Source organism: Acomys russatus, chromosome 5, assembly GCF_903995435.1.
Source record: "Acomys russatus chromosome 5, mAcoRus1.1, whole genome shotgun sequence".
Lineage (NCBI taxonomy): Eukaryota > Metazoa > Chordata > Mammalia > Rodentia > Muridae > Acomys > Acomys russatus.
In genome coordinates this window covers 55,882,461-55,903,334 of record NC_067141.1, presented here as the reverse complement: position 1 = coordinate 55,903,334, position 20,874 = coordinate 55,882,461, and the positions used below count along the sequence as shown (strand labels likewise).

The 20,874-nt window shown below is 41.8% G+C and overlaps 1 protein-coding gene across 3 annotated transcripts in view; it reads right to left on the bottom strand.

Moving 5' to 3' along the window:
• Hectd2 (HECT domain E3 ubiquitin protein ligase 2) overlaps positions 1-19,912 on the bottom strand; it is a 61,455-nt gene extending 41,543 nt beyond the window's left edge. For all 3 annotated transcript variants that reach the window (XR_007830658.1, XM_051146376.1, XM_051146377.1), the window contains exons 1-2: positions 19,745-19,912; positions 5,956-6,085 (exon numbers count right to left, since the gene is read on the bottom strand). Coding sequence is in view for 2 of the 3 variants with exons in the window: in XM_051146376.1 (XP_051002333.1) it covers positions 5,956-6,085; positions 19,745-19,876 (262 nt within the window). In the remaining variant the exon portion in view is untranslated. The remainder of the gene's footprint in view (positions 1-5,955; positions 6,086-19,744) is intronic.
• Positions 19,913-20,874: the final 962 nt, after the last annotated feature.

The following is a 20,874-nucleotide window of genomic DNA, read 5'->3' as shown; positions in this document are numbered from 1 at the left end:
TCACCCCAACAAAACCAAAGCATCCTCAAAGATAAATCAAAAATCAATACACTGGCAAATTCCATCTTACACAGTACTGATATTATAAAACTAAGTACAGGTGACATTCTGTGGATCATCACCCCCAACTGCCACGTTCTGTGGCTGGTAAACAACAGCTATTGGGGTTGGATGGTTAAGAGCATGCTGCATTTGCAGGAAGTCAGCGGGCAGCGTGAGCCCCCGGCACGGCTCGCTCTCTCAGGTCAGTTCTTGCGCCGCTTTGACTGCTTCAGTTTTGGCATGAAGCAGACGCAGGGACAGAGCAGAGTGGATTAGTCATAACAGTGGTGTCTACATCACTGTCGGTAAGAGTACTTTCTGAACACTTAGCAAAAAATAAAGCTTGAAGGCGGGAGAAAGGAAGAAGAGGGGGAAAACCCTATGATTCATAGAACTTTAGCCATCAGAGCCAAATAAAGCAACATATTCACTGGTTTTGGGAGATGGACTTTTTACCAAGTTCAGTGAAGTGTATGCAAAACTGTGAGCATGACTGAAATGTTCTTTTATGGACTTCGTCATAAAAATATGAGTTATTTCTGTAGAAGCTAGATGAGCTTTAATGAGCTAGATGCTTTATACTAGATTGCCTTATAAAAGTAAAGACCAGAGAAGGATCTGGTGGCCCAGTAGGGCAAACAGCCCAGTTTAGAAGAAGTGTCTCCTACTCATTTCTTTTTTTCAGTAAATTATTTACCAAGTACAGACTAAATGGGTCATGGATGCTGGACCCTAGAGCTACCTGGATTCAAAACTCAAGAAAACTAGAAATACGCACATGCCCTGATCTGACAGTCACTCTTCCAGGAATATCTTACACATATCTTACAGAGGAACAAATGGAATATAGACAAAGCTACTTGTTGTGGTACTGTTTCTGCTAAAACAAGCAAAACGGGGTGGACACAATTCATTCATTTTAATGTGGTCTAAATAAATATGTAGATCTAATGTAATGGAATATAGTTTTAAAAATAAAACCAAGAAAGATACCTCAAATAAAACAACTGAAAATAACAACCCAAGGTGCTGGTTGATGTACACGAAGGGGTCATTGTCTTTTAAGTAGAGAAATAAGAATATACATATGTTTATGGAATACAGGAGATAGAACAAAACAATGCAACAGTGACACATATGAAGCTAATTATTTTTATAGCTTTTTTTTTTTAACTCTAGAAAAGTCTCAGGCAGACAAACTACAAAGCTCATCAGCTGTCCCAAGGAGGAGAATGGAGAGGAAAGCCTGGCTGCTTGAGTTCAGCTGGCAGAAGGGTCTGCTGCGAGGTGGTAGGCAGCAGCCATATGGAGAAAAGGTGTAGAGGAGTGAGGTCAAAGCCCCGGGGAGGCCCAATGTGTTCAGAAAGGTAGTAGAAAAGCAGGCACACTTCTGAAGCTGGTGTCTGCGTCTCTGTACGAGACTGCCTGCTGTGGGGTAGCAATTCTGGGAAGAACATTAAACGCTAAGTATTCTCCCACTTCTTTAGGATGGCTTAAGGTAAACCCACTTTTGAATCACACAAACGTGCTATTCATAAGTTAACTCTGATCGAAAACAACAGCCCTTCCCTTCCAACATAAACACGTAAGGAGCAGAGAATAGTAAAAAAGATAAGTAAACCAATGCAGCACAATATTTTTTTCAGATACACTTTCTCCAGGAATAGCTAAGAAAAGAAAAAGTAACTAAGGCACTTATTCTGGCTTAGGGGAAGATCTTAGAGATTCCGTCCAAGTGTGGTTCATTTTCAAAGGAAACCTAGAGTTCAGGGTCATCTGAGGCCTTGGAGATACTCCCAAGGTAGGTATCCTTAAGTGGCATGTCCTTTGCTCTCCCTAGACAGCAAGCCCTGCCCTGGGTCTCCTCAAACTGCTTATTTCTGTCTGCCCTTCAAACTGCTCTGAAACAGGACCTCTACCACCTTACTGCACACCCACCACAGGACCCTCCTACAGACCTACACACTGAGCTAAGAGCACCTGTCCTCCTTTGGCTATTTTAGAGTGACAAAGATGCTTTTCTCAAGTAAGAACTGCAAAGCTCATGTCACGCCAAGGCTCTGCTAAGAATAAACTCATTACATCAGCTCAGCTGGAAATGAAACACTGGTCTCCAGGTAAACGGGAGCTCATATCCACTCTTCCCTGAATTACCAACAAAACAAATATTTCAAAAGGCTTGAAGAAGAATGGCTTGTCTTCTTTTAATTGTTTTGTGCTGTTTTAAACATGTTTTAAGAAAGTCTAAAAGGGGGAAAGAAAAATACAAAAAGTAAGAAAGAATGTAGTGTTACCCACACAACTCTGCTCCTACTTTACTTATCTTCTAGGTCATTTTTTTTAAAGATGCATCATCTCTAGCAGCTGTTACAGTAGGTAAAAACCTCCTACCCTTCTCAGCTTTCTCAAAGGACAGCCAACTTGACAGCCTACAGGGAGGAAAGGCTCCGTCAGCTGTTAGGCGCCCAGGTGGGCCTTCCGCGGCTTCTCTACCACCACCTGGAGACCAGATGGGAGAGAAGCTGTTAAGAGAACACCTGGCTAAAGGTCCTGCTCTCAGGAAAGGAAGAAAATTATAACTGCTAAGAATTTTAAACTTCTGAAGAAATAATCTTACTGACAAGTGAGAGAGGCTTCTCAAAAAAAAAAAAAAAAAAAAAAAAAAAAAAAAAAAAAGCCAAGGAATTATAAGCACGCCTCCATAAAGACTTAGTCTAATTCCCATTCAATAAAATGTTCTTTCTGTAGCACCTGTGACATGTGATCACACCAAAGCTAAGGTGGTATTCAGACAGAAGAGCCAGATGTCTAGACAGGAGTTCTGTTAAGGTAAAGAGGTCTGCTGAAAGACCTACTCAGCTAGGGTGAGGTGTGCAAAAGCCCTAACTTGAGTGAGTTTGGGGCTAAGTCCAGAGTCTACAAGACTGGCTCCAGTGAGAGAAAAATGGGCTATAGGGAGGAGTTCGGCTAGGTGGTATATATTTAGAGTCAACAAGTCTACTCAAAACCCTATAGACATGTGAGCTGACAAGCCAAGTTCACAAATCAAGGTATCTGTACAAAAAAGAAAGCAACCCTACAGGCATGCACACAGTACACAGACACACATGTAGGCAAAACACCAGTACATAAAATGAACACCCATTAAAGAAGATAAAAAAGAAAACATTAGGTAGAAATTGGAAATGGAAGCAAAGGCCACTTAAACAAAAAAATCTTGACAAAGATTACTGTTATCTACTGCATTGTGATTTCCTGTCATACATACTCCACACATCCCAGTTTTCTTAAAGTTACAGCTCTCTGTTGTTCTTAGCCATATCCCTGTATCTTTTTAATGACATGTTAAAGTCCTAAACCTGGAACCTGTAGGTGTGACCTTAAAAGGGGTAGACTATCCAGGTAGGCAGAGCCCAATCACACAAATTCTTTACAAGTGGATCTTCCACTGGTTGCAAAAAGTTGAACATACTGGATGCATTAAAAAAAAAATTCAATAAAAGGACTCTGTTGCTGGCCTTGAAAGAACAAGCCTTGATATCACTGAGACCCAGTCAGAAGGTGTGTGGCAAGGACCTGCATGTCTACAGTCAGGAAAGGTGATGGCATGTCGCTCTTACAATTGCCAATTTTGCCACCAATTTGAAGGAGGTTAGAAAAGATTATTTGTGCAGAGTCCAGCTCAACCAATGTCTGTATCTCAGCCTTTTAGGATTCTAAGTACAGAACCTAGCAACATCCATATAGACTTCTTACCTAAAGAGCTGTGAGCGAATAACTGGGGGCTATTTTAAAGCACTAGATTGTGACAATTCATCATGCAGCAATGGAAAACAAATACGAGATTTTGCTTGACTATTCTGAGGGTCCAATAAAATTATTTCTAAATTATATAAATAAATGTTAGTATCCAGTTGATATGTCTAAATAGAAGTCATTTTCTATAACTTTTCTCCTAACTAGACTAATTTTCTTTGTTTCTCTATTTCTATAAAGCTACTACAATTATAGCTTTGCTTTACTGTTATCAAACTGTATAAAGCACATATCTTCTGGGATAGGACATATGTGATGTAATGTGTCTGTGAGGTAACTAAATCAAAGGAAGGAAGATGTTTTCAAGGGAGCGGTCCAAAAATAAAGTGCTATGGTGCTAACCTCTAAGACTCTACAGCAGGTCTAATGTTAGCATGTACTGCCGCACAGAAAACTTTTGTAAAAATAATTTATCACATATGTAGTTATTTTATTTGGCTAGAGTATAAGGGGCATCCAAGTTTCAAAGATCGGTTTTATGTTTTCACTGGGTAAGCAATACTGAGGAAAATGTAAATAACGTATGTTTTCTATGAAAAAATAAGCTACCTAAAGAAACACTAGTGATATATACCTAATCCCCCTCCCGAAGGTAACCATTAACAGAACTGTGAGGAGCCCTAGAGAAGAGTCAAAATATATACTCAAAGTATAAAAGGGTTCATGTCACTTAAAAACACTGGAGTTACAACCTACCTTTAGTTGTATAATAGCTTCTTTAATTTTACAGTGTACTATGGACTTTCCCCTGGTTGTTTTATATCCTTATCACATTCTTTTTAATAGAAACACAGTATTCACAATTCAAACTGACATAATTTAGTTAACCAAACTACTTAGACTATTTCGAATACCACTATAAACAATGTATATATCCTTTCTGTCTATCTCCGCACATGTTATTTCCTTAGACTAAACTCCTATAAGTAGAATTATTAGGTTGATTTTTGCATATTTGAAAATATTCTGCATATTATTTCAGTATTTTATAATTTAAAATTATTTTTTGAGAAGTCTGTCAGTTGTTCTAATTATGTTTTTTGAGTAATCTAATACCATGTTTGGCACTCTAAGGGCATGGGTCTTCCCACATCCTCCTGGACATTTATTGTTATAAATCAAGTATGGAACAATTTTTGCCAAGTTTTCTTAAAGAACTGTTGAAATTATTAAATACGTAAAATGAACTGGATGAAGTTTCTATGTTTTTTCCATTCAAACATTTTGCCTTTCATATTTTCTTTATATAAGTTTTATCTATTTCCTTTTGAGTTTATTTCTAGATTTCATACACTGTCCATCATGTTTTCTAACAACTTTCAGTTTAAATATTGGTAGTATATTAAATATTTGTATCATGTTTATATGCTGTCAAGAAGCTCAGAATATAAAGTGTCCCCCAACAAGAGGCTGATGTGTTGTGGCTTAATCCTTAGCTAGTGGCAGTATTGAGTGGTGAATGGATTGTGAAGGTGTGAATTTCATCAGTCTATTAAATACATCCATGAGCTCATACTAAGGGGACTATAAGAAGGTAAGGCAGAAAGTAGGTCACTGGGGGAATGACTTAAAAGGGACTATCTTGTGCCTGGTCCCTCTGACCTCTTTCTCTCGACTTCCCAACTGCCATAAAGCAGCCAACTCTTGTCTCACATCCTTCCCCTCCCCACTGTAAGTAGTGCCCCCCCCATAGGCACCGAAACATAGAGCCAAGTAACCCTAAAGTAAAATCTCTAAAACCATGAACCAAGATATAAGCTCTTGTTCATTTAGGTTGTTTCTCTCAGGCATTTTGTTCCAATGATACAATTTGTATCATATAAAGATACACATGGTATATTTGACATATCTACCATATTCTACACATATTATTCAAACTTTACTATTCGCTACTTTTTATTTTATTCTTACTCTAGATAACACCTAAAACTATCCAGCTAAAAGTAATAATGTAAGCTCTTATTTTAAATATTTACATAGCTTATTTCTCTTTTTGTAATAACTAAACTTACCAAAGAAGTGCTAAATAATTGAAATATACATTTTAAGTAGTGCACTGCTATAATATACTTTCAGCCAAGATACACAGGCCATTACCATTCCTGATGTTGGGGAGAGCAAGATGGGCTGGAGAGCTTCTATTTTCAGTGGCTTCTTTCTTCTGGGTAACAGTTGAAACAAAGCTGCTGAAAGTGGAAATCTGGCCCTTGGATCCTCTGTCCAAGCCCTAAAAACAAAAGATTTAAAATTGTAACATAATTATCCCTGGCTGCGGTTTATTATATTATAGAAATCAAAGTGTTAAAGAGGTTTAGATTTTATGACAGAGAGATGATGAATTGTTATTTATGCAACTGACCAAGTTATCTTAAGCATAGAAGAGCCATATCAGTCATCTGACTACTTGCAAATTGGTAAGGTTTGGAAAGGGGATGGCGACAGTCTCCCTCGTTCATAGTTATCATGAGGTTTAACATTTTCTGTTCATAGAATCGTTAACACCATTTCTTATACACAGCATATATTCTACCAATGTTAACTATTTTAATTATGCATTTAGATAATACTGTTACAAGTTTTAATAACTTATGAGTTATATTACAGGATGATATACTAAAGTATTTTATAATCATTTGATCCATTTTTAAAAATTCATATAAAATGGTAAATCCTTTACTGTTGATTTTTCCCAATGCATTACAATTAAATTGTGAGTATCCTAGGATGAAAAAATGTTCTAACCATTTGGGATCCCTAGGTATAGATCACAGAGCATGCAAGTTAAAGAAGAAACTATCCATTAGCATATTTTCCACCCCAACAACTCAAAAACTCCTAAAACATTTAATTAATCTGTATTTTTGGAAAAAAATAAAATACAAGCAGTGCACAATTAAGCTACGGTGCTGCCTTTAGGCCTTTTCTTAGTTCTTAGATCTTTATGAACTTGTGTTCCAGATCTTAGGTTCTGTTTTGTTTTAAGACAAGGCTTCTATATATCCCTGCTGGCCTAAAATTTGTTCTACAGCTTACACTGGCCTTGAACTCCTCTCTCAGCCTCACCAATACTGAGATCACAGAAACACACCACCACATCATTTTTCAGCGCCCAGAATCTTGATACTAGTAGCTAACTTCTTAATATACTTTTTGTTCACACTATATGTATGTGAAGACATGCGCAAGGTTCACGTGCCCATGTAAATATGTGTCGTGCTGTGCAAGTGGAAGTCAGAAAGAGGGAGGGAGGGAGGGAGGGAGGAAGGGAGGAAGGGAGGAAGAGAGAAGGGGGCTCTGCCTTAAAACCACAAAGGTGAAAAGTACCTGTAGAAAGTGTCTCAAAACTTGTCCACTGGTTTCCACAGCATATGTACATGTACACATCTGTCTACACTTGAACTTGGACATACATGTGCACTTGAACACATAAAAATATGCACACACATGCATATACTTCACCCAAAATGTGATGCGACATTGAGAATCTGAAAGATATACCTCCCCAAGTACATAGGTGCAATTTTTAAATTTTTTATTAATTTATTCAAATTACAACTAAATTGTTATCCCATCACTTGTATCCTCCCATTCCTCCCTCCCTCCCGCTTTCACCCTATTCCCCTCCCCTAGGTCTATGACCGAGGAGGACCTCCTCCCCCACTATATGGTCATAGGCTATCACGTCTCATCTTGGTAGCCTGCTTATTCTTTCTTTGAGTGCCACCAGGCCTCCCCATCAAGGAGAGGTGGACAAATATGGAGCACCAGAGTTCATATCAGAGTCAGTCCCCGCTTTCCACACAACTGTGGAGAAAGTTCTGTCCATTGGCTAGATCAGACTAGGGGTTTGCTGTTTACTATTGTATTGTCCTTGGTTAGTGCAATAGTTTGAGCAGAATCCCTGGGCCCTGATCCACCCATCATGATGTTCTTCTTATAGGTTTCTAAGACCCTCTGGATCCTTCTATTTCCCCATCTCCTATATATCTCTTACCTAGAGTCTCAGTAGGATGTCCTCACATCTATCCCAATTTCCTGGTAAGTGAAGACTTCAGGGTCAATTTTTTTATGTGCAACATCTTTGGCTGCCATTTACTTTGCTATTGCTATTTGTTTTTGCAGCTCAGTGAATCCCAAGTTGATATTTCTGTGTTAGAATTGGTGGACACAATACTATCTATAAAAAATGTTCAGCATATCTGGGCTGAGAGGATGCCTCAGCCTGGTAAAATGCCCATTATACAAGCTTGAGGACTTGAGTGTATATCCAAAAACCCAGGTTTTTGGCCAGTCTAGCTAAGTGGTGAAGGAGATCTTTTATTTTTTTTAAATGAGGAGAATAACTGAGGCAGATGCACACATGTACACAGACATATAGACGTCTACACACATACATGGAAATTGAATATATTGTGTAACTGAAGATACAGTTTTTTAATAGTATAGGAAAGGTACCAGAAGTCTCAGAATCATAGAGACACATATCAAAGGTTAGAGCTACAAAATAATGAGTACTCAAAAAATGACGATTTGTTATAACAACACACTAGAACACATCGTGCGTTGGCTGTTTGCTGTGCCCCTACTATTATATTTGATGCTTTACTACATTAAAACATTCTTATGATAGAGGTACCTGTGGTGTCTAGTCTTGGTTGTCGACTTGACACAGATGGGGAAGAGAGAACTTCAACTGAAGAACTGCCCCTCTCAGAGTGGCCTGTGAGCACACCTGGGATGCATGCTCTTGATGGCTAATTGATGCAGGAGGGCTCAGCCTACTGTGAGCAGTACTATGCCCAAGCAGGTGGGCCTGAGTTGTATAAGGAAAGAAGCTGAACATGAGCCCGGAAACAAGCCAGTGTGCCATGTCCCTCCATTGTTTCTGTGCCAGGTTTCTGCTTTGTGTTTCCCTTGATGATGGGCTATCAGATAAAACAAACCCTTACTCCCCCACCTTGCTTATGGAATTTATCACAGCAACAGAAAAGCAGACTAGCATAATACACTGCACTGTACAGCTGAGGAACTTGAAATGCCATTCATGCTCAAGTTTACAAACCACAGGAAACAGAGTTCAAATTCCAAGTACACTTGTAAATGACCACATCACACGGTCTTTAGCTGTAGTACCCATCACTAGTAGAGGCTTGACATGTGGGAATAAATATGTTAGCCATACTGCCAATTTTAATAAGCACTCTTTGTGGTTATATTTTTATTACTGTTGAATGATACTTAATAACTTTAGGAGCAACCCAACTACCTAGAGGAAATTAATATGGAGGCCAGCAAAGCCATGCAACCAGGGTAGCCAAGAGTGAAGTCAAGATGTGTCCAAGCCCCGAAAATCTCATCCTGAAATCAGCAGGTATAGGGCTGTTTCCTCCTTGCTCTGGGCCTGCAAGTCCCGGAGCACATAAGTTTTAAGATCCCCCCACCCCTACCCCTACCCCCACCCCCCAGGCAGCCATGTAGCCTGGAGGCCAGGTTTCAGGTTAAACTTCCTCTCTACTTATAAGGACGTGTCCAGCAAGCACCTGGATTCCCTCTTCACTCAAATGAAGCATTCCCAGAACTTCAGCCCCAGCCATTGATATACACTCACCCTGAAAAGCCCCAACCCACTCCCCAATACATATAGCCCTTGCTTATATAGCCCTTATTCCCCACTATAGAGAGAGCTGTGTCACTGAGAACTGTCTCTAGAGAAGGCTGTTCCTCCACACTCATGCTGACCGACATCCTGCCTAACCCACCCACCTGGCCAACCTTCATTCCCTCCAGTCCCGCCCAGTGCACAGCAATGCCTGGATAACCTGAGGGGAAAAGCTCACCCAGGACAGCATTAATATACATACAAAACCAAAAAGACTTTAGGGACTCTTCTAATAACCTAATGATTTAGGAAAGACTTCCAGGTTTTCACACCCTTTCCTTTGTTGACTTTGTCTTAATAAAAACAAAGCCTCTGGGAACATTGCTTAGTTCACTTGTAAAATTCTGAAATAGTAAAATAATTAATTTAGTTAACCACTATGCAACCACTATAATCCTAGTCTTTCTTAGATTTGTAACATAGATTCCCAAAGGTAAGAGAGAAAATGGAAAGAGAGATACACAGGCTTGGGAGCTAAACCAACCCAATTTCAACAGTTGAAACAGTGGCTAAGTCTTTTAGCCAGCCAACAACTAAATAGCAAGCGCCATTTCCAGCCTAAGTTTGAAGCACAGTGAGAATGAGAAATGTCCAATAAGTTCTATGAAAAATGAACAATGTACAATACTTCAAATTTCAAAATTAAAGATATTTTTGCACCTCACTGTAAGTAAGAGGGCTTATTGGAAGAACATCTTAGGGTGATTTAGACACACATACACACACACACACACACACACACACACACACACACACACACACACACATGCGCGCACATAGTTTGTGAGTAACTAGACAAGAAGCCAGGGCTCAGTAGCAAACATGTTTTCCATGACAAATTAACTGACAATTTTAATAGGGCTTTGTATACAGCAATGAACAATACAAGGGTAAAAATATATGATGTGAGATACTATAGGAAGTAAAGAATAGGTGATGAAAAAGAAGAAATCCAGAAGGAAAACAATGTGTTAAAAACTAATGGAGGGGGCTGGAGAAACGGCTCAGTGGTTAAGAGCACTGGCGGCTCTTCCAAAGGTCCAGTATTTGATTCCCAGCAGTCAGATGGCCATTTGCAACCATCTGTAACTCGAGTTAGAGGGGATCTGACACCCTCTTCTGACCTCCATGGGCAGCAGGCAAACACATGGTGCACAGCCTTCCATGCAGGCGTAAAACTCATAATTTAAAAGAAAACTAAGGGAATGATAAAGATTCAAGAATGTCAACATAAAGGATGTGCCTGTCCCAATGAGTAACTACAAAATCTTAAGACATGACACAGACAGATTCAGTGGAATGGAATGGCAGAAATCACGTGTATGAACTGACAAATGAATGCGATGACAAGGACTGCCAAGTAACATGGCTAAAGGGTGGGGGACCGAAAGGTTAAAGAATATTACACCTTCTTAAACTTAAACTTAGTAACTGACTTGCAGGGTTCTCGGGCTTATCTGGGCTCCACAGAAGAATACTAGAGACGGAGTCTTGGAGCGTGGCCAGCCTGCAAACAGCGGCTGTGTGTTGAAGACCAGACAGTAGGAAGGTACGCAACCAGCTGTTACAGATTGAAGCACAAAGCACCGGGGGTGGGAGGGGCAGGGAGCTGAACTTTAAATATTCATTGAGAGAAAAATATGCTCTAAGTACTTCAAACCTAATACTGTAAGTAATAGAATCCATTCTCCATGCAGAGATTGCCCAGGAATTTATTAGACAAGTTCAATGTTTCAAGCAGCAGAAACGTTTTATGTAGTAATTACATTTTATTTTGCTAGTACCTAACATGAGTCTCCACAGTTTTCTCATCATATAAACATTCAGGTTATATGTAATATTATAATATTAAATCATCTCAAAAAGTTAAATACACAACTACTTAGAATACCTGTACATATTAACATATAATAATGTGTTTTCAACCTACCTTTCTTTGAATATTTGAGTTTCTTCTTTCAAAATTCACTGAGCAACAATATCTGACTCAAAATTCTAATTTCTTAAATCATATTTTTTCTAGTAGATACCCAAAGGGGGGGGGGTGTTCAGTTTTCATTGCTCCATTTTAAGTGCTAATTTCTGTTGCATACAAAATTTTAGTGAACTTTACTTTGATTATCCTCCATAAACTGCTGTAGAAGATAAAACATTTCTGTTTACATCCTAACACAATTGCCTCTGAGCCATCACACAATGCTATAATTTGGTGACACCTCCCCGTCTTACAGTCTACGAAATAAAATATTTTAAATTGAATTTCTATGTCTAACAAAATCCAACCTTCAGCCTCAAGGAATCCAGGGTAGACTACCTGTGGTGGATATACAAACTACTTCTACAGCAGAGTAAGGTTTCTTGGTGTACTCGGTAAAGGCTACAACGTCAAAGAGTAGCAGGCAAACACATATGTATGTTTTAAATTAAAATCAGCAACCCTTAAGATCTCTTACATTAAACCTGCCTTTAATTCTAGCACAGAGAGGCAGAGGTAGGCAGATCTGTGAGTTCGAGGCCAGGCTGGCCTTCAAAGTGAGTCCAGGACAGTCAAGGCTACACAGAGAAACCTTGTCTCAAAAAACCAATAGACAGACAGACTGACAGGTAGGGAGGTAGGTAGATAGATAGATAGATCTTTTGCCTTGTCGATTTCTAAAATAAACTCTCCTAGCTACCAATCAGGATCATATCAGACATAGTGCCTCAAGTGTATTTACAGTTCATAAGAGAACTCTTGATCCTCAGTAAAAATATGTTCGTTCTCCACAGCTGAGATGCTGCATCTGAAGCACTGATTTACACTCTTTAAGATGTGGAGTCAGCTACGCTTAAATTACGAATGTTCTTCCTAAACTAAATAGCACCAGCCCCAAGTAGAATTTTAGTATGAACTGCATCTTTTAAAGGATACTAAGAAATAAAGATGTAGATTTTGAAATAATTTTTATTACTGTTTAACTGGCACACAGCTCACTGAAGATAGTTTACTTTTTTTCTTATACAACTGACTCTAAGCTCAAACTACCATTATTTTCCACTATAAAAGTGGTACCACCAGCCAGGTGTGGTGGCACACGCCTTTAATCTCAGCACTTGGGAGGCAGAGGCAGGCAGATCTCTGAGTTCAAGACCAGCCTGGTCTACACAGAGAGTTCAGGACAGCCAGGGCTGTTAACTCTGAGAAACCCTGTTTCAAAAAACCAAAAACCAAAATGAGACAAAAAACAAAAGTGACAATGCCATTCATCTCAGAGCCCTCTGACAACTGACCCCATAGGCATGAACAATGAAGCCATGAGCTTAAGTGTTCACTGACCATCAGGAGGCGAGGTGGCCTCTGAGATTTACTCACTTGCTTCAACACACACACACACACACACACACACACAGACACACACACACACACACACACACACACACACACACACACACACACTGAAGCTGCATAAAGATATTATTTTTATGCAGCAAAATACTGTTAGGCTTTGTTTTTGTGCTTATGTGTGTGCGTAGGTGTGTGCATATGTGTGCAGGTATATAGAGGCCAGAAGAGAGCATCGGATCCTCTGGAGCTGGAGTCATAGGCAACTGTGAGCCATAGACACGGATGCTGGGAAGTGAATTTCAGCCCTCAGGTGCAGTAAGAGCTTAACCACTGAGCCATCTTTCTAAACCCAAATACTACTTTTAGAATAAGGCCACAATTCTACAATTAATTAATAAGAATCTTACTGTTCTTTAATAAAAAAAACATGTGAATTAACACCAATTTAATTTTATTGCACCTCTGATAATCAGACTTCAGAATAACTTTTCAATTCAGCCCAGTTAGTAAAATTTCAATAAATTTTCTATCTAAAGCACACATTCAGCTATATTCATTCCAGTCTTTGAAACCCATCCCTAACCTCCTGCTGCTGGGGCTGGAACATGACCTGATGCATGCTGGGAAAGTGTTCTACCACTGGGCTGAACCCAACTCTATTCATTCTAAACAATATCTTAACTGCTTTCTAAAATGTCACACAGATCTCTCTTAACGTAGGAATATCAACTTAAAAACAACTAATTATTCATAGAAGGTTCACCAAAAACATTTTATCCAGGGCTGGGGAGCTGGGCCAATAGCTAAGGGCACTTGTTCTTGTGACAGACCCAGGTTTGACTTCTAGCACCACATGGAGGCTCACTACCTCCTCGGGCATCAAGCACAAAATGGTGTAGAGATGCACACACATGAAATAATAAAAATAAAAATCTAAAAATATATTTTAAAACATTTTATCCATATATTCAACTCTAATGCTAGAAAATGTATGTGAAAAAAAGAAACTAAAGCTTCTCAGAGCCTTCTCAGCTCCAGCCATTTGCTCACTGTTGATCTTTTTCTTCTCAACTCTAAAATAAGCAAGTTTATTTTAAAATACAACACCAAAAGGAATTACTAATTATGATAATACTAAGCTGTACCCCTTTGAAACTACTTTTTCTGCTTCAAAAAGAAATTCATATGAATTCTTACATATACCAGTCTTGAGGAGTTCAGAGAGCAGGGCATTCTTTAATTCGGTGAGGACTAGAAAGATCTTAAGACTTGATACAGAGGGCTGATGAGAAAAGAGCCAAAAATAATAGGAATAGCAAGGGTTGACTTACCATTTCTCACTATGGATGCAGCTTTTATGTGCATTATTTTAGAATTCATATCTACTACAAGGCGTAGGTAGTACTACTATTTTTCTCATTTTATAGACAAAGAGTTATAAATAGCAAAGTGGTCTCACATTTGGCATTTTGGGGACATTCTCTGGTTCAGAATATAGAAGCCCATTTTCTCCAGTTATTAAATATAGGCAAATGATTTGTGTTCTAAGTTCTGAATTAAATAGGAATGAGAGAATGAGCAGATGTGCATTCTGGCTTTGCAGCCGGGGAAAAAAAAGTTGAGAGACTTTACAATCCACTCAAAATTAGATACCCAGGATATGTATGTATGTAGCTAGCAGCCCTCTTTTCTTAACTGAAAATTCTTAAGAACTATTTTAATCTCTCTTTGAGAGGTTATTTTTACTTATCAGATTGTTTTTATATAGAATTTAATTACATATTCATAACATTAAAACCAAATGATCATTTATTCTAGAATAGATTTGCTTTCCCATAATATTTCTTCTACCTTTGGTAACAAATTTGAACAAATATGTTGCCAGACCACATCCTCTTTTCCAAATTGGAATAACTGTTTTGGTGGAGGCTCTTTGTGCCACCAGAGAGGGACATCGAAATTTCTGAATGAGGGGAAACCCGAAGATTTTTAAACACATTTTTATTGAAAAATAAAATAATCCGTATAACATCTCATTTGCTATCCCATCTCATGTATCCTCCCATTCCTCCCTCCCTCCCGCTTTCACCCCATTCCCCTTCCCTATGACTGTGACTGAGGGCGACCTCCTCCCCCTGAATATGATGCTAGGGTATCAAGTCTCTTCTTGGTAGTCTGCTATCCTTCCTCCGAGTGCCATTGGGCCTAACCCAAAGATTTTTAAAACAACCTTTGTACCTTAGTATGATTTTACCCTCTGGCAATGTACAAGAAATCTGACTCAAACATCTGTGCTGGAAAATGGGATAAGTTACACAGTGGGTTGTTGTGTGATTGTTGCTGGTTATATGAACTGACTAAAAGACACACGACACATGAAAAACACATAGTGCAAAATATGTACTCAACTGCTGTTGTTATATACATATGCGTTTTTGAGAGACAGACAGACTGACTGACTATGTATTTCCAACTGTCCTGGTCTACCTACACCTCCTTAACGTGCTGGGAGGAACCATGGACCACCAGGCCAGGCCATATGTATTTTTTTTAATCTTTAGTTTATTTAATTATGTAAGATATATTAACTACCATTTTATTCTCCCCTACATTACCTCATTTAGAATACAATACACAAAAGGCACAAGAGTTTCCATATACGAAACTGTTCCAAATGCTAGGCTGTACAGAGTTTAGGTAAGTACATACGTACGTACGTACACACACACACACACAGTTTTGAAATGTTACTGGCTAAACTGCCTTTTTTATATGCTTTTTCTTCTCCTTCTCCTTCTTCTTCTTCGAAACTTTCTCTGGAAAACTAAGAGTTTTTCCCAGTATTAATCTTTCATTTCTGTTACCTATGTTCCACACTGTGTGGATCTTCTACCCGGTACAGTTTATTCTGTGGTCACCACTCCAGTGGATGTGCTCAGCATCTTACGCATGAACCACAGCCCTCCTTCCTTCACTTTCTTCCTCTCCCTTCCTCCAGTTTAACTACACACTACCAGGATTTCATTACGTTGTTCCTCTACTCAAGGAATTCCAAAAGCTCCCCACTGAGCACAGGGGAAAGTCCCCGTGTCCCTGCACACCTCCCCTGGGGCCCCAGCATGCTTCCAAGGGGCTTGCTTCCCTGTTCTCTAACTTCCCCTGTAGGCTTCTCATGTTGGTTTTCCCCACTGTTTGCGTTGCATGTTTTCTCTTGCTCATCCAGATCCTATCATTCCTGCAGTGGCCAGCCAGCTTAAATAATTATCTTTACTTTAAGGTCTTTCTTCACAGTTCTGTGTATACTGGTCTCCGAATCGCAAACTGGTTTTGTAGCTTATTGTGGCTTTCACATGCAGATTTTGTCATTATCCATTAGCCCTGAGTCCCCTGAGGCAGGACATTCTGGCTAAGCCTTGTCTGTGTTTTTTGCAGCAGTTGGTGCAAAGCTAAGCATAACACACGGTCAGTGACTAGTGGTTCCATCTTGGTCCAGAGGCTCCAGCAACCCCATTTATACACAACACTAACTTGTCCCTCTTGTCCTCTACATACGCCTTGTGCTTCCCCTCAAACTTTTCTCCTACCTACCTCTGTGTGCCTGCTAGGCCGTCTTGCCAAGGGGCAAATCATGGGCACCAGAGTACATGTCAGAGGCTCAGCAGCAATACTCGCACCCACCCCGCATCCCCCTTCCACACACGTGGAGAACCGCATTCCGTTGGCTGCATCTGCACAGGGGGTCTTGGTTCTCTTCATGTATCGTTCTTGGCTGGTGCATCAGTTAATGTAGACCCCCTGGGTCCAGATCTGCGGGCCTCGATGGTCTCCCTGTGGACCTCCTGCTCCCTCCTGGATCTTTTATCCCCCTTTCTTCCCTACACCTCTCTGGGCTCTGTCCAGAGTCCAGCGTTGAGTCCCAGTATCTGTCCCAATGCCCCCCTGGGTGGAATCTCCCAGAGGACATCTTATAAGTGAGTATATTCCATGAGTGTTTTCCTGGGTCTGGGTTATCTCACTTAGGATGATTATTTCTAGTTCCATCCATTTGCCTGCAAATTTCAAGATTTTCTTGTTTTTAATAGCTGAGTAGTATTCCACTGTGTAAATGTACCACAGTTTTGGGGCTTTTTGAGCATCTCTCAGTGAGCCACTTAACAGCGATTCCTTTCAGTGCCCCTCCCCCATCATCCCTCACAGAACCACTTTAACGGTGATTCCTAATAGACTTGTGATGAGGGTGTAGTTTAAAAACAGATTGCTGGGCTGTGCTCAAAGAGCTTTTAATTCAGTGTAAATAGCATCCGTTTTTTGCTTTTAGTTAAACCAAGGAATCTGTGTGTGTGTTATAGTCTCCATTCAGAAGTTCTGATTTAAAGAGCTTGCATTTGGGCCTTCCTAATGTTTCTCAGGTGCATCAAAGGTTGAGAACTTGTGTCTTAGGATGGGATGTGAGTCAGAACTGCACCATCCTACTGAAGAAACACTATGGTCAGTCTAGCTTGAGATCTGTGTCAGAAGCTCTCTGAATGGGACTTGAGGCAGAGGCAGGGTCAGGACTTATCAGTCCCTACCATGAGAGGCAACAGACTGCCTTTCCCTGTCCATCAAGCCTTCCCCACTCCACTGAGAGAATTCCATTCCCAGTTGCCCTGGCTTTCCTGATCTTCAGAAGTCAGCATATTGTTTTCTCAGGCCTTTTATTGTGATACCTCGAAGTTTCATCTCTGAAAATCCTCTTGACAAATATGCATACATACTTATACTGTTCTCTTAAAGTGACACTTAAAACTCTAATAGCAGTACCAATGTGGAATTACATTTTAAGGTACCACCAGAAAGTGCCTTAGAATCCCAAGTTTTCTATTCCAAACTGTTGTTTTCCCCAGTGTTTACTTAAAGATTTAAAAAATTCTTAAATTATAGTCTTTTTGACTAGTCCACAATCCTGAAACAAATGTCTTTGCAACTCATTTGGTGGCAAAAATGTGACTCTGACTAGAAATGATACGAGGCAGGTAACAGCTGTTAAAGCTTATTCCATTTAGTGTAACCAAGCAATACATTTTCTACAGTTTTTAAAAATGATTGATGCTGGGAAATTGGCCAAGGCTTTACTGTAAGTATTACATGTGGTATATGTACGTAGTTGCTTTCTTAAAAATCTGAAAAACTTGACATTACAAAGACCTATGGGCTTCAGATACCAGATGTCAGACCTATACCCACACTGTTCTCAAATTCTCTCATTCTAAACCTTTTTCTGTTACACTGATGGGGGGGGGGAGGGAGAGAGGGAGAGGGAGGGAGGGATAGATATTTTGATTGATTTGGGGAAAGGTGCTTGCCATTAAAAACTAAACTCATTCATATAACTGCTTCTAAAAGCAGATACATTACCCCCTAATAACCACCTTAGGAAAAACTGTTAGGAGGATGGTGAGATGGCTCAGCAGATAAACGCACTGGGCCGCTGTGTGTGGCTCTGAGTTCACATCCTCAGAACCCTTGTAAAGATGGGTTTAGCAATGTGCGTCTGTCATCTCAGTACTCCCATAGATCTATAAGAAGTAGCCAGAAGAGAATCCTGGAAACCTGGTTTATGAAGATTCAGAAACAAGACACCTTGTCTCAAATAAGTTCAAAGGTGAGGACTGACATCAGAGGTTCCCCCCGACCTCCACACATGTACACCTGCGCTCACATATATGCATACACATACCAGACATAGACACACAGACTTGAAAAACAAACAAAACACATTGGTATTAAGAAGTCCTACACAGTAAGCTCTGAAAACCCAGGGCACCGGCAGACTACAATTTGATTGACAAATTGCTTCAAAGCATTTCCCAGGGCAATCCCTAACCGCAGCTGCAATTTCCCAGCCAGTCGTAGCTAGGCTTCTAAAATGTGTCATTGCTATCTACGATTTGCTGCGCTGACTTAGGAGAAAAGAGTTGTCTTTAACAGTTTCCAGTTATTACAAGCTTTAGACATTTTGGAAAAACCTACCAAATCATAACATTATTCTGACACTAATACCTTATAAAGGAGGGTGAGCTATTTCAGTAAGTTCTTAGTCATTTAAGAGGGTGGCTTCAAGAAACTAATTGCAAGTAGAAATCTTAAAAATGTTTAATATCCCTTAAACTTTTACTATTTTGTCACGTACAGATGTGTGACAAGTCATAACCTTTAAATATATGAACGCAAACTTACTCGAAGTATTTAAATAGTATGTCAAATAAAAATGTCAAAATCAGAGGTTAATTATAAGCAGCCAGACTCACAACCACCAGTACAAACAGGGGGAAGGGAAAGAGGGGATGACGTCCCATGACATCATTTGGCTGTACGGAGTTTGAAGGCTGAGAGCGCCTTCCAAATAACCCTTGCAAAATCCAGCTGGGAAACGACCCCTGTTAAGCTTAGGTAACTGAGTTTTAAAAGAAGAAAAAAGCCTCTCTCCTTTAAGTCACATGTCTGTACCATATGAAAAATAAAAGCATCAGGGATGCATCTACCTCCCACGACCCTGATAGCAACGGAAAGGTCAGAATTAGGTGGAAACTCGCCTCGGAGTCTGTTCCACCTGAAGGGAGAAAGGACAGAAAAGGCGAAGAAGAGAGAAAGCGCTGCCCCGGCTTCCCCAGGCGGGTTTTCCACCTCGGTTAAAAAAAAAAAAAACCACTGCCGCCCGCCTGACATCTAAGCTTATCCAAGGGAGAAAGTAGGGAGCCAGATCCCAGACGACAAGCAAACGCCCAGCGTCGGGCAGCGGACCACACTGCCCAGAACATGGAAAGCGCGGCTGCCCCGGAGGCGCGACTTCCCCAGTGTCCCCTCTCCCAGGTCGTTTTCACCGGCCGCCAGGGCGACCCCTCGGCCCCCGCCCCACCTACCGCGGCTGCGCCGGCCGTCACGATGGGTGGCAGCTTCTCGCGCTCCGGCTCTTTTCCCTTCTTCTCCTCGGAGGCGGCCGCGGCCACTGCCGGCGGCGCTCCGGGTGAGGGATCCCGAGCCGCCTCACTCATGTCGGGCTGGGCGGCTGGGGCGCGAGGCGGCGGCGGCGGCGGCGGCCGGACTGCAGCCGGGGCGGGCGCTGCTGCAGCCGCGGCCGCGAGAGGGCTCCTTCCAACCGCCGCCGCCGCTCCACCCCCGCGCGCGCACCCGGATGTCGGCGCGCGCGCCCGTCCGCAGCTCCGCGCGCCCGCGCGCGCGCCCTAGGCCCTCCTCCGCGGGGCTCCGCTGCCCTGCCTGCGCGCCCCCGGCTCGGCCGCTGGGCCGCGCGCCGCTCCCGCGGGTCGCCCAGGGCTCAGGCCGCCCGCGGCCTCACGTCACGCGCAAGGACCCGCAGAGGAGACAGCGCGGGGGGCGCCCGGCAGCCATGTTGTTTGCGGGGCTGTCGCGTGAGCAGAGGGAGCGGGGGACCGCGCGGTGGGGCTTTGTGGGAGGGCCTGGACTCGCAAGGGTGACGCGGACCGTGTTCTCCCCCATCCCCCCCCCCCCCCCGCCACCCCCAGCTTTCCCTTCACCTAGAGGGGTGGGCGAGCCGGGGACCTCTGACCCGGCTGGTGGCCTTTGGCCCTTAAACCCTCTCATCACGCCGGGGTCAGGGCTTCCCCTTGACCTTCCCTTCTCTGCGGGGCCTCTAGTGCCCGGGAGGATGCTTGCCTGAGCACCCCTCAGACTAAAGCTTTCCCTGAGCATCCTGTAATGGCCTCACCCTACAGGAGAAGAGCCTAGGGTCGGGAGAGGACAATGCGACACCGCGCTCCCCTCCCACCCGCGCGCGGGCGGGCGCACACACACACACACACACACACACCAGGGCAGTAAGGACACACACACACACACACACACAGACACACATACACACACACACACACACCAGACACACACACACCAGGGCAGTAAGGCCAGGCCACATTTTTCCATTTCTGAGCCGCGGTCCCTCATGACTGCCAAATCCGCCTCTGCCTTCCCGAGCCCACGCGCCTACATTTCACTCCCTTCCCCCAGCCTTCATTCC